This window comes from Helianthus annuus, chromosome 6 (genome assembly GCF_002127325.2).
Source record: "Helianthus annuus cultivar XRQ/B chromosome 6, HanXRQr2.0-SUNRISE, whole genome shotgun sequence".
NCBI lineage: Eukaryota > Viridiplantae > Streptophyta > Magnoliopsida > Asterales > Asteraceae > Helianthus > Helianthus annuus.
The window spans coordinates 10670127-10684207 of record NC_035438.2 but is presented as its reverse complement, the minus strand read 5'-3'; the positions used below and the strand labels follow the sequence as shown (position 1 = coordinate 10684207).

The 14081-nt window shown below is 41.3% G+C and overlaps 1 protein-coding gene across 1 annotated transcript; it reads right to left on the bottom strand.

Moving 5' to 3' along the window:
- On the bottom strand, positions 1 to 8203 carry LOC110944388. Its single transcript, XM_035974042.1, has 7 exons — positions 8166 to 8203; positions 8045 to 8123; positions 7413 to 7734; positions 6668 to 7371; positions 6468 to 6584; positions 229 to 345; positions 1 to 129 (listed from the first exon to the last, which is right to left on the bottom strand). The coding sequence occupies exons 1-7, from the start codon at positions 8201 to 8203 to the stop codon at positions 1 to 3; spliced, it is 1506 nt and encodes a 501-aa protein (XP_035829935.1).
- Between the last annotated feature and the right edge of the window lie 5878 nt (positions 8204 to 14081).

Genomic DNA, 14081 nt, shown 5'->3' with positions numbered 1-14081 from the left:
TTATGTTCTTTCTTGGTCTCCAGGTGGACGTTTGATTGTAGGTGGGTATGTCTTCTCCTTGTTATCTATATGCAACCATTGATCCTTTGTAGGCATTGGGGCAACTTCTAAAGCATAAGCTAATTTAAACTTCTCAATAGTATAAAATGGATCAACATACATGTCCCATTTAACACCCCTTGTGAAAATAATAAAAGTTGTTGCATGCACACACAGAACACCTTTTACCTGCCAAACCCGACAAGTACACTTTCTCTCATCAAGGGAAACCTCCCAACGCTTGTCCTCGTATTTCACCTCAGCTCGATTTTCACCACTTTTACAAATTTTATATGCACCTAATTTCTACATACAACATTCAAAATATTAAAAAATCGTTAACCTACAATGCATTTGAAATATATGTAAAAAAAGGAACATTATACGAACCTTAGAGATTTTGTCGAGGTAAGTCTTAGTTTTTGGTACTAAGGAACCCTTCCATCTTTTTGAAAGCCTCATTTTTTTGTCAAGTCGTACCATAATCTTCTCTCTAATGGAATCAAGTAATTCAAGAACCGGTTTATAACGCACCTCACCTATCCACGCATTAAATGACTCCGAAATATTATTTGTAACATAGTTACACTTTGATGTCTCCCCAAACCTACAACAACTCCATATCTTATTGTGATTCTCATTAAGATAAGTAAGTGCATCTGTCACACCCCAACCGATGGCGGAATCATCGGGGCATGGCACTGAGCGAAACAGATTGTTCAGAAGTTTCCACAACAACTATTCATAAAATCCAGTTATAGATACGTCCCATACCGTATCCCGAATAAACAAATACATTATTACAGATAACATCCAAACAAGTAATTATGTTCCGACAACTCAGATTTAACATAAATAATTATTGTTCAATGCTTTAAGACCCAGCCTGACAAGATCTACAGACAACTATGCCCTAGTTGCTTGTTCCTGACAGACAACTATTTGTTGGGGGCCTCTAAAGCTTGATTCTAGCTTCACTTCCCTAGCAAGCAAATATATTAAACACCTGTCACATACGTTAAAATAAAGTCAATACATAAAATGTAAAGGTGAGCATACAAGTTTAATAATAGCATATAGAGTTCGAATAGTTTTCGCATAACCAGCACGTACACAGGGGGGAAATGATGCATGTTAATTATCGACATGGATCTATCGATACCAACGACTGCGGGTTGACTGTCCGAGACAGTTCGCAATACATGATTACCACCGTAATCCATGCAAGTAATTATCCTTAACAACCCCCGTGAGAACGGGTGCTGAGTCCAAACTATAGTACTATGTTGTTAAGGCAGGTAGACAGCATTCCACGTGTAAACGTAACAACAAGCATTCATTTAGTCACGTAATACATGCAATCGGTTAGCGTTCAAATAGTTTGAATAGTGTGTTCGGTTGTAATTTTGATAAGTAACGTATGTAACACCCAAAAGTGCTAAAGCAAAAAGGGATTCGAGTATACTCACAGTGATTGATTATGGATTGAAGGGAGCGCTGAGAGTAGGGTTAGCCTGAATAGTTCGATAGCATAACGATGAGTAACGCGAAAATGCAAACAAGTGTAAATGGATCGAATAGCCTGGTCGATCAAACAGCATGTTCGATCGAACGGGCTGTTCGTTCGGTTTGAAAGTCCATTTGAACAGTCCTGTTCGATCGGCCGGTAGGCTCGATCGGCTGGACCATTCGAGTGGATTGTTTCTTCCTCTGATAAGGATGTGTTTGTGTATGATGGTTTGAACTTTTGAAGTTTTTGTTGTAGCATTTGAGAACACTGAAGTGTTCTTACCTTTCAGGTCGATCGATCGAACGGTCTGTTCGATCGGCCGGCTTAACCGATCGGTTAGAAACTTCAGAAGTGATCCTCAGCAGGATGTCACTCGATCGAACAGCATGCTCGATCGGGTGGCACTCCATACTACGAACGAGTTGTAAAATCGATTAAGTGTTGAAGTATAGTATTTTATGATCCGAAGAGTAATGTTTACCAATCGAGTAGCATATTCGATCGAACATCACCTCGTCAATAGCATACTTCATGAAGTTTGAAAGTGTGGGACCATGTGCTAGCCGATCGGCTGGCCCGGTCGATCGGCTGGTATGTCCGATCGGCTGGACTGTTCGTTCGGACAGCCTAGCCGTTCGGCCAGCAATTCTGACCTGGTCGGCCTTTCGTCTACCACTTGGCTGTTTTGATTGTTTTGATATGATTTCAAGGTATTTTGATAGCGAGTTAAACCATAGAACGTGGGTTCTTACTTGCTTTACCGGTTCGGACAGGAATCACCCAAGTCCGGCCGGTGAATTGTTCGTAACGGTAGTTTGATGTTTAACCCGAAGATGTTAAGATTCTTGCAAATCTTAGTTTGTTTATGTGGAAATCGGTTAGATATAAGCTATTCATGGTTGAATGAGGCCAAGGTATGATGTTCTTCAAGAACACCATGATGACATCATCCAAGAACACTTAGATCTTGGTGATTTCACGGTTAGAATTCAAGTTTTGAAAGATAGAAAGGTGTAGAATCGTGTAATGATAAAAAACGTACAAGAATAAGAGTGAAAACTTACCGGAGTTGAGAGAAATCTGAGAAAAGGTGAAGAACAAGGGCTGGTTCGGTCAGAGCTTTCCAAAAGTAGAAAGAGTGACAATGACAGGGCTATTTATAGGCTTCAAAAGAGGAAAGTGTCAACCGATCGGCCAGGACCTCCGATCGAATGGTCTGCTCGATCGAACAACCTGTTCGATCGGCTGGCCTGTTCGATCAGGGTGCTTCCTGTTCGATCAGCAACCCCTTTTCGAGTGTTTCGCGACGGTTTTCGATATTTCGATTTCAATGGACAATGATACGAATACGATAGAGTTCCTAGTCAAATTACTTTCAGTCCCACTACTATATCTAACATACAATCATCTGTAATTCGCGTTTCGATGTCGGTTTCAATTGAGTTTGATTGCTTTTCGAGTTTCGATTCGAGTTTCGATTGATCACCACATAAATCATAAAGTAAACACGCACAGGTAATACATAAGGCACACACACACGTATAACCATACCAAAATTCACGTAATTCGAGTTTCGAGTTCGATGATAGTCAGATCGGTTTGATTACTGATTAGTTAACTTTATCGCATTGTTACTTCCTACTATTCACAGTCGTAAATCGGTCGCTTTGGTTAAACATTCGATCGTTTCATTTAGACAACACTTACTCCACATAATACAGAAGCAAAAGAAACATTAATAGTCAAAGAAGTCAAAGTTGACTTGGACTTTGACTTTGACTTTGACATTCGAAAACACGGGGTGTTACAGCCTCCCCTTGTTTAGGGAATTTTGTCCCGGAATTAGGCTGAGAGCTGCGCATCACCGTGATTTACCAATTTGATGCTTCAGATCTATTTAAACAACTGCGGGTACTTGGCCTTCATATCGCTTTCGAGTTCCCAAGTGAACTACGCGCCTCGTTTGCCTTCCCATCGGACTTTCACGATAGGGATGCGTGAGCGCCTGAGTTGCTTGGTTTGGCGATCCATGATTTCGACAGGCTTTTCCACGAAGTGTAAGGTTTCGTTGACCTGAATATCGTCGAGTGGTACGATTAGATCATGATCAGCAAGGCATTTTCGGAGGTTAGACACATGGAAAGTCGGGTGGACGTTACTGAGTTCCTCCGGTAGTTCGAGTCTGTAGGCGACTTTTCCGATTCTTTCCAGAATCTTAAAAGGTCCAACATATCAAGGCGCTAATTTCCCTTTCTTGTCGACTCTGACTACACCCTTCCAAGGGGACACCTTGAGGAGTACGTAGTCGCCAACGTCAAATTCAAGGGGCTTGCGTCTTCTATCGGCGTAACTTTTCTGCCTACTTCGAGCTTTTACCAAGTTGTCTCTAATCTGGAGGATTTTGTCAGTCGTTTCTTGTAGTATCTCGGGACCGGTTAATTGCGAATGACCGATCTCGTGCCACACAATAGGCGAACGACATCTCCTTCCATATAAGGCCTCGAAGGGTGCCATTTGGATGCTGGCATGATAGCTGTTATTATACGAGAATTCGACTAGTGGCAGGTGTTTGTTCCAACTACCACCAAAATCTATGACACACGCCCGGAGCATGTCTTTAAGAGTACGGATCGTTCTTTCAGTCTGTCCGTCGGTTTGTGGATGGAATGCAGTACTCAGATTAAGCGACGTACCAAAAGCCGCTTGAAAAGTTTCCCACAATCGAGAAGTAAACCGAGTATCACGGTCAGAGATGATGTCGCGAGGCGTACCATGATTGCAAATGATCTCGTCGGTGTAGATTTGGGCTAGTCGTTCCACCTTGTAGTCTTCTCGTATTGGCAAGAAGTGGGCTGATTTGGTCAGACGGTCAACTATAACCCAAATACCGTCGTGACCTGATGGCGTGGGCGGGAGTTTCGTTATGAAATCCATAGCTATACTCTCCCACTTCCATATAGGTATCGGCGGTTGTTCGAGTAAGCCAGAAAGTCTTTGATGTTCAGCCTTGACTCTTGCGCAGGTTAAGCCACTTCTAACGTAAAGAGCGATATCCCGTTTCATGCCCGGCCACCAGTACTTATAGCGCAGGTCCTGGTACATCTTATCAGCACCGGGATGAATAGAATATCGGGATTTGTGGGCTTCATTCATGATAATCTTTCGCAGATCAGTTTGTCTAGGAATCCAGATTCGATCCAGGTAATAAAATATCCCATCTGCCTTGCTTACAAGCTGAGCTCCATCATGGTAGATCCTTTCTTTCTTCAAGGTGCGTTCATTAAAACACGCATGCTATGCTTCGCGGATGAGGGCTTCGAGATTATGCTGGGCTTGAACGTTTCGGATACTGAGCACATAACTCTTTCTGCTGAGCGCGTCGGCAACCACATTCGCCTTGCCTGGGTGGTAACGAATCTCACAGTCGTAATCGTTGAGGAGTTCTACCCATCGGCGTTGACGCATATTAAGTTCCCTCTGATTGAAGATGTGTTGTAAACTCCTGTGATCAGTGTAGATTGTACACTTAGTGCCATACAGGTAGTGTCGCCAAATCTTCAATGCAAAGACAACCGCGCCTAGCTCGAGGTCATGGGTTGTATAGTTCTTCTCGTGGATCTTGAGCTGACGAGATGCGTAAGCTATAACCTTGTCTCGCTGCATGAGAACACAACCAAGACCAAGGTTGGAAGCATCACAGTAGACAATGAAATCTTCGTTTCCGTCGGGCAGCGTGAGAATAGGAGCGTTGCACAGCATGTGCTTGAGGGTTTGAAAGGCAGACTCTTGTGCGGTTCCCCACACAAAAGGCTTGTCTTTATGAGTAAGAGTGGTAAGTGGCACAGCGATCTTGGAGAATCCTTCTATAAATCGTCGATAATAGCCCGCTAGTCCGAGAAAAGAACGAACTTCAGACGGGTTCTTAGGCGTAATCCAACTTTTGACGGCTTCAATCTTCGCGGGATCGACGTGTATTCCCTGACTATTCACGATGTGACCCAGAAACTGAACCTCCTCTAACCAGAATTCACACTTGGAGAACTTGGCATAGAGTTGGTTCCCCTGAAGTAGCTCGAGAACCAAACGTAGATGTTGCGCGTGTTCGGTCTTCGATTTGGAATAGATCAAGACATCGTCAATGAACACGATGACGAAACGGTCTAAGAAGGGCTTACACACGCGGTTCATCAGATCCATAAAGACCGCGGGTGCATTAGTTAGACCAAAAGGCATAACAACGAATTCATAATGGCCATATCGGGTTCGAAAAGCGGTTTTGGGGATGTCTTCCTCTTGAATCCGCAATTGATGGTAGCCTGAACGCAGTTCGATCTTCGAGAAACATTGGGCACCTTGCAGCTGATCAAATAGGTCGTCGATTCGAGGCAAAGGGTATCGGTTCTTAATGGTTTTCGATATTTCGATTTCGATGGACAATGATACGAATACGATAGAGTTCCTAGTCAAATTACTTTCAGTCCCACTACTATATCTAACATACAATCATCTGTAATTCACGTTTCGATGTCGGTTTCGATTGAGTTTGATTGCTTTTCGAGTTTCGATTGATCACCACACAAATCATAAAGTAAACACGCACAGGTAACACATAAGGCACACACACACGTATAACCATACCAAAATTCACGTAATTTGAGTTTCGAGTTCGATGATAGTCAGATCGGTTTGATTACTGATTAGTTAACTTTATCGCATTGTTACTTCCTACTATTCATAGTCGTAAATCGGTCGCTTTGGTTAAACATTCGATCATTTCATTTAGACAACACTTACTCCACATAATACAGAAGCAAAAGAAACATTAATAGTCAAAGAAGTCAAAGTTGACTTGGACTTTGACTTTGACTTTGACATTCGAAAACATGGGGTGTTACAGCACACATAGAACACCTTTTACCTGCCAAACCCGACAAGAACACTTTCTCTCATCAAGGGAAACCTCCCAACGCTTGTCCTCGTATTTCACCTCAGCTCGATTTTCACCACTTTTACAAATTTTATATGCACCCAATTTCTACATACAACATTCAAAATATTAAAAAATCGTTAACCTACAATGCATTTGAAATATATGTAAAAAAGGAACATTATACGAACCTTAGAGATTTTGTCGAGGTAAGTCTTAGTTTTTGGTACTAAGGAACCCTTCCATCTTTTTGAAAGCCTCATTTTTTTGTCAAATCGTACCATAATCTTCTCTCTAATGGAATCAAGTAATTTAAGAACCGGTTTATAACGCACCTCACCTATCCACGCATTAAATGACTCCGAAATATTATTTGTAACATAGTTACACTTTGATGTCTCCCCAAACCTACAACAACTCCATATCTTATTGTGATTCTCATTAAGATAAGTAAGTGCATCTTTATTTGCTCCAGTAATTTCATTTAATAGTCGATCATGCTCGTTTACACAATAGGTCTTTGCAGCTTGCCATAAATTTCGTGTGAATAAATCACCACGAAAATGCTTATTGAAGTTACTAAATAAGTGCCTAATGCACTCTCTATGCTCAACATTAGGGTAAACTTGTGTAATTGCAATGTCTACACCCTTTTGCAAATCTGATGATATAACTAGTCCATTAGGCGTACCGATTACTTTCTTAAGTAACTCAAGAAACCATATCCATGAGTTCTTGTTTTCAGATTCAGGTACACCATAAGCCACCGAAAAAATAGAATTGTTACCATTAACACTATTAGCAGCGACTAGTACCCTTTTAAACTTGCCTTTTAGATGGCATGCATCTAGAGAAATATAGGGACGACAACCAACAAGAAACCCCTTCCAACAAGCTAGTAGTGAAACAAAAAGCGTAAAAATAGTTTCTTATTACCTTTAGTCTCAATGTCAACTTCGACAACGCTTCCCGGATTTCGCCTTAATAGTTCCTCTTTAAAAGCATTCGTCTTTATGAATGAGTCTTCCCAATTCCCGTACAAATCACTATAAGCTTGTTCTTTACCTCGAAAGATTTTCATGTAGGGTAGATCAACATTGAAATTTATCTTAACCCACTTGTGGAGTTCTTTAATTGAGACATCCCCGTCGCATTTCAACTTATCTATAACCGCACTTACAACCCATCCTTGTGTTGCCACCTTATTCGCACCTTTGTTGCTTCTAGTACAAGAATGTGGTTCGACCAATTTCTTAACCTACAGAATTTTAATAAAACGTACATTTTATTAAAAATATTTTTAGACTCTAAAAATTAGTTATATCAATACACTTACCTCAAATGAAATTATGTCTTGCATAACAGAAGCATGTATCCTCCATTTGCATTTTAAATCACTACACCTTGCTGTGACCCGTGTAGGTTCACTTTTCTCACTAAATTATGCAAAATTCATTCATGATTGCATAATGGGACAACGCTCTTCTAAACTCTACCACATTTTCAAACGTGGAGTTAACTTTAATAATTCCATTATTGTTGCTAACAGTTACCGGTTCGGAACTTACATGCCCAACTTCATCATCTGTACTAAAAGTTACTGATTCATCCTCCTCATCTTCTTCATCATGAGCATCATCCGATTCCCTATAAAAAACATGTTTAAAATGTATCTAAACCAAAATTTACCTTTCTTGCACCGAGCTTGTCTCGACATTATTATTCATCGTCACATAAATGGTTAATTCTTTCTCAACTTCGTACATACTAAGCATCAATTTAAAGTTGGCATTCGAATCAACCTTTACAAATTTTTGCTTAGTAGCGTATTTGTCGATAAAAAAAATTGAAAAGGATAGCTCCGAATCTGGAGGATAATGAGTAGCAACCTCTTCATTCAAATCGTCAAAGTCGTATTGTCACACTCCGATTTCCACGTGTCTCACCGGTGGGCCCGGTGGGGGATTAGCGTGACGTAGTTGGCAACAATATAGTCAAACCACACAATTATATGAATGCACAGCGGAAGCATAAAGATAAATATATTTCAACATTGAATGTAATATCAAAGTATCACCATCGTTGAAATAAAATCCACAGGGGATCAAATAAAAATATAAGTATTGTTCAACAGCGTAGGCATCTTAAGCTTGCGAGACTCTTTATTGATGCTAAGGAAAATTATCCAGCCAATTACGCTTAGTACCTGCGTTTAATCTTTTTGGGAAAATATGTCAGTTTACACTGGTAAATACATTCAACTGACACTTTGGTAAAATGTTTAATAAAATTGATTTGAATGCTCAAGGCACAAACTCTTTATAACTTGGGATAATTTATAATTAAATCTTGTAAAGAATTACATGTTTACTATGCGTTCGGTCGCCCGGGTCGTGCCGGGTTAAAGTTTAATAGACACACCACATAGCATAAAACCGTGGCGGGAAGACCAACGGCTATACCTTTATAATTATGGACATAATGCCGGATGTACGCCTACACCCGGATGTCAAGGTCGTGGCCATTTCGTAAAATGCTACCAAGGATATCCGGGACATGGTCATTAAGCTCCCAAAGGCGTAAGGCCAACAAAACAATTTTTAAACGGGTCACATTGATAATGCCCAACTACTAATGAGTTGGGGTCAATTGCCCGACCAAGCGGTATTTTAAATACCGTAACCCAAGCCCGTATAACGGAAAATAAGTTAAAAGTATTTAACTTTGCAAGTATAAATCCTTAATCGAATAATATTGCAAATAGCTTTTACTGGTCTCCTATTCTGGAACGAAGGTTTAAAATAACCTATTAGAATCCTAACGGGTCTTTAATTTAGCCGTAGCTTAGACCGGTCAGTTTCAAAGGATAGTTACGGTTTAATCGCGTGAAAGGCGAAAACCGGGAATGGAATGTGATTTGGACCCAACAAGTTTGAAGACTTGTTTTATATGGGTATAATAACCACACTCTGGATTTTGGGGTCAAAACAATAAGGTTTGACCCGTTTCGGCTAGTTTATGTAAACTAGTTACATAAGCCGAACTGTGCGCGCAAAAGGCTAGTTAGTACACTTATTATCATGTTTTATGTTTGTTAAAACAGGTTACACACCATCTACATTACTGATTATGCATAGAATCGCAAAATAGCATTTCTGTTGACTTTTTCTAAGCACGTTTGACTCGACATTCGGACTAGTTAGAGTGGGAATCAGAGGGTGCCCTTTTAGGGGTTTAAAGCCCACATGATTACCAACATATAACTATCTTTGATTCGACAAACCACTGGACCATTTGTGATTTATCGCAAAGTCAATCGTTAATTACGACGGATTGACTTTTAAGCTAAACTATGCAAAAACTAAGCCACAAAGGGTTGGGCATACTTACAGAAGCTTGGTGCACGACTAGAGATGTTAGAAGAATGCTTTAGAGCTCCAGAGTTGATCAAGAAAGCAGGTTTGAGGTGTGTTTCAATTGTGTGCAATGCATTGCCTTTTATAGTGAAATTTCATGCACAAGATCATTACAACTCATCCTATAATTGCTCATGGATGATCAGCAGGTGTCCCTGAGTGCTAGGGGACATGTAGGGGGCGCCCATGCTTCAATTAATTCATCCAAGATCGTTCACAAGCTCAAACAGTGAATCTGCCCATGTTTACTGCATCTGGGGCTTCCATGCGGCACGCATTAAGGATCAAGCAACTCAGACGCAGGCCGCCTGAATCCTTAAGTCAGTAAACGAATCTGCAGGTGGCGCGCGGCCCGCATTAAATCCCCCATATCTTTAACGCGGCCCGCATTAGACTTGATTTTCAAGATTTTCATATCTTTTGTAATCATTAACCTGACCTTTCGGTTTCGAAGGGGTAACTTTGCGATTTGGCCCTCGATTATTTACAATTAAGGGCCTCGTGACTTTTACCCGCATTGTTAAGTCCCCGGTTAGTTTAATTACTATCCGAAAAGCCTTAACTTTTAATGTTGACGCTTTTAACCCCTCGCCTACGAATTTGATCATAACTTTCTCGTTTTAAAACGGAACTTCGCGGAATTTATATCGTATATTCTAGTGAGCGTATTTTGCTGTTACAAAGTCTCGGGTTCGTCAAAGGGTCACTCAGAGGTATAAATTAAACATGTTGACACCATTAACCCCTGTAGTTTGTAATCTCTCACTTTCTTCCGCATTTCGCTCCGTACGATCCATGATTTATCCGTTTGAAGGTACGAGCATCATTTAGGGTTACTATACAGTATATTTACCCCTCGTTGACATTTTCAACCCTCGAATTTACATACTTTCAAGGTTTGTCAACTTTAGTCCTTTATTTAGTATTTAATACCACGTGTAAACTCATGACACGTGTCAACACATTATTGGACACAAAATTTCGAGGTGTTACATCCTCACCCCCTTAAAATAAATCTCGACCCGAGATTTATTGAAACAAATAAGGGTATTTCTCTTTCATCGCGGATTCAACATCCCACGTGAATTCGGGACCTCTACGGGCATCCCATTTGACCTTCACAATAGGTCCATGCTTCATTCGAAGCTTCTTTACCTGTCGATCTTCAATCGACAAAGGTTTTTCCACAAATTTTAAGCTCTCATCTATGTGCACATCTGTATGGGGTATTACCAGTGATTCATCAGCGAAGCACTTTTTTCAGATTGCAGATGTGGAACACATTGTGAATTCCACTGAGCTCTTCAGGTAAGTTTAACTTATAGGCAACTGACCCGACACGTTAGATAACCTCGAAAGGTCCTATGTATCTCGGGCTTAGTTTGCCTGTCTTACCGAAACGCATCACCCCCTTCCAGGGTGATACTTTAAGCAACACTTTATCACCTACTTCGAAGTGAAAATCTTTACGCTTTGGATCTGCGTAATTTTCTGCCTATCTCGGGCAGCCTTGAGACGGTCTCGAATCTGGACAATCTTGTCGGTCGTTTCGAAGACTATCTCTGGTCCTGATAATTGGACATCTCCATCTTCCGCCCAACAAACGGGCGATCTACACTTTCTACCGTATAATACCTTGAAGGGCGCAACCTTAATGCTGGTATGGTAGCTATTGTTGTAGGAGAATTCGATTAATGGTAGGTTCTTATCCCAACTACCACCCAAAACGATCGCACATGCACGTAGCATGTCTTCCAACGTCTGAATAGTACGCTCCCTCTGACCGTCTGTCTGAGGATGGTAAGCCGTACTGAAATTCAAACGTGTGCCCAAAGATTGCTGGAAACTTTTCCAAAAATGCGACGTGTATCTAGTATCTCTGTCAGAGATAATAGACACAGGTATGCCATGTAAGGCTACAATCTTATCAACGTATAACTGGGCTAACATGTCAGAGCTATAAGTCTCCTTGATGGGTAAGAAATGTGCTGACTTAGTCAGTCTATCAACTATCACCCATATTGTATCATTTCCTTTCCTCGTCTTGGGTAACTTGGTAATAAAATCCATAGTTACCATTTCCCACTTCCATTCGGGAAGTTCAGGCTGTTGTAGCAAGCCTGACGGCTTTTGATGCTCAGCTTTGACTTGCGCACAAGTCAAGCATTTGGCTACATAAGCGGCTACAGACTTTTTCAAGCCTATCCACCAATAATTTGCCTTTAGATCCTGGTACATCTTATCAGCCCAAGGATGAACGGAGTATTTAGAACTATGGGCTTCCTGGAGGATAACATCGCGTAGTCCTCCATAAATTGGAACCCGTATTCGTCCATTTAATCGTAAAATTCCGTCCATGCTAAGAGTTAACTGCTCCCCAGTTACTCCTAGCTTTTCTTTAGGATAGTTAGCTTCCAACACAGCTTCCCTCTGTGCAGCTAACAACCTTTCAATCAAATTATTCTTCACTTCAATGCTCTTGGCATTGATTCGGATGGGTTTCACCCTTTCCTTTCGACTCAAGGTATCAGCGACTACATTCGCCTTGCCGGGATGATATCAGATTTCATAATCATAATCATTTAAAGTCTCCATCGAACGGCGTTGCCTCATGTTTAAATCCTTCTAATCAAACAGATGTTGAAGGCTTTTATGATCAGAATAGATCACAAACTTGATACCATACAGATAATGCCTCCACAGTTTTAGTGCGAACACAACGGCACCCAACTCCAAGTCATGGGTGGTGTAATTCTTTTCATGCACCTTTAACTGTCTTGAAGCATAGGCAATAACCTTGCCTTTCTGCATAAGCACACATCCCATGCCAGTGTGTGATGCATCGCAGTAAACTACGAACTCTTCGGTACCTTCAGGCAATGTTAGCACAGGAGCGTTGCTTAACTTCTGTTTCAAAATATCAAAGGACTCTTGCTGCTTAGGGCCCCAAACAAACTTTACTTTCTTCTTGGTCAAGGAAGTTAAGGGTGCAGCAATCCTTGAAAAAATTTCAATGAAACGCCTGTAATATCCTGCTAACCCCAGGAAACTACGAATCTCTGTAGGCGTCTTTGGCTCTTGCCAATTCATAACAACTTCTACTTTAGCGGGATCCACTTGGATACCACTCTCGCTGACAACATGTCCTATGAATTGGACTTCTCGAAGCCAGAATTCGCACTTAGAGAATTTGGCATAGAGTTTCTCATGATGCAGGAGTTTGAGAATACAGCGAAGGTGTTTCTCATGGTCAGCTTGGTTCTTAGAGTAGATAAGAATGTCGTCGAAGAAAACGATGACGAATTTGTCTAAGTACGGCTTGCAAACGCGATTCATGAGATCCATGAATGCGGCCGGTGCATTAGTGAGCCCAAACGGCATCACTAGGAACTCATAATGACCATAACGAGTCCTAAATGCGGTTTTATGTACGTCTTCATCTCTTACCTTCAGTTGGTGGTAGCCTGACCTTAAGTCAATCTTCGAGAAATAACTTGCCCTTTGTAACTGATCGAACAAATCGTCGATCCTCGGCAAAGGATACCTATTCTTTATCGTGACTTTGTTAAGCTCGCGATAATCGATGCACAGACGCATCGATCCATCCTTCTTTTTGACAAACAAGAGAGGTGCTCCCCAAGGAGACGAATTAGGTTTGATGAAACCTTTCGCTAGCAGTTCATCCAGTTGCGTCCTCAACTCCTTCATTTCGGTTGGTGCTAACCTGTAAGGTGCTCTAGCAACGGGTGCTGCTCCAGGGATGATATCAATCCTGAATTCCACTTTCCTATCTGGTGGCAAACCAGGTAGTTCTTCCGGAAAAACTTCTGGGTATTCAGAAATGACGGGGATGTCTTCTATTTTTGGTTTAGGCTCATCAATAATCACTTGTGCCATGTAGATGACACAACCTTTCTTTAAACATTTTGAAGCCTTGAGCATAGTCACTTGCTCAGGTAGCCCATACTGGGTATCTCCCCGAATGATAAGCGATTCACCAGTCGGAGTCTTTAACACCACTTGCTTTCTGTTGCAGACGATTTGAGCCTGGTTGTGAGATAACCAGTCCATACCCAATACTATGTCAAAACCGGCTAACTTAAAGGGAAGTAGAGACAGAGGAAAAGAGTGGTTCCTAATGGATATCACACATCCATCTAACACAGTAGAGACGGTTTCTATGGTGCCA

Bases quoted from the DNA above. Each gene is read 5' to 3' on its own strand.
- LOC110944388 (XM_035974042.1), bottom strand. From the start codon at position 8,203: ATGAATAATAATGTCGAGACAAGCTCGGTGCAAGAAAG. The intron at 7,735-8,044 runs GTAAGTTCCGAA...AAAATTCTGTAG, and splicing joins CAGATGATGAAGTTGGGCAT to GTTAAGAAATTGGTCGAACC. The intron at 346-6,467 runs GTAAAAGGTGTT...TGTTGTATGTAG, and splicing joins GTTCTTGTCGGGTTTGGCAG to AAATTAGGTGCATATAAAAT.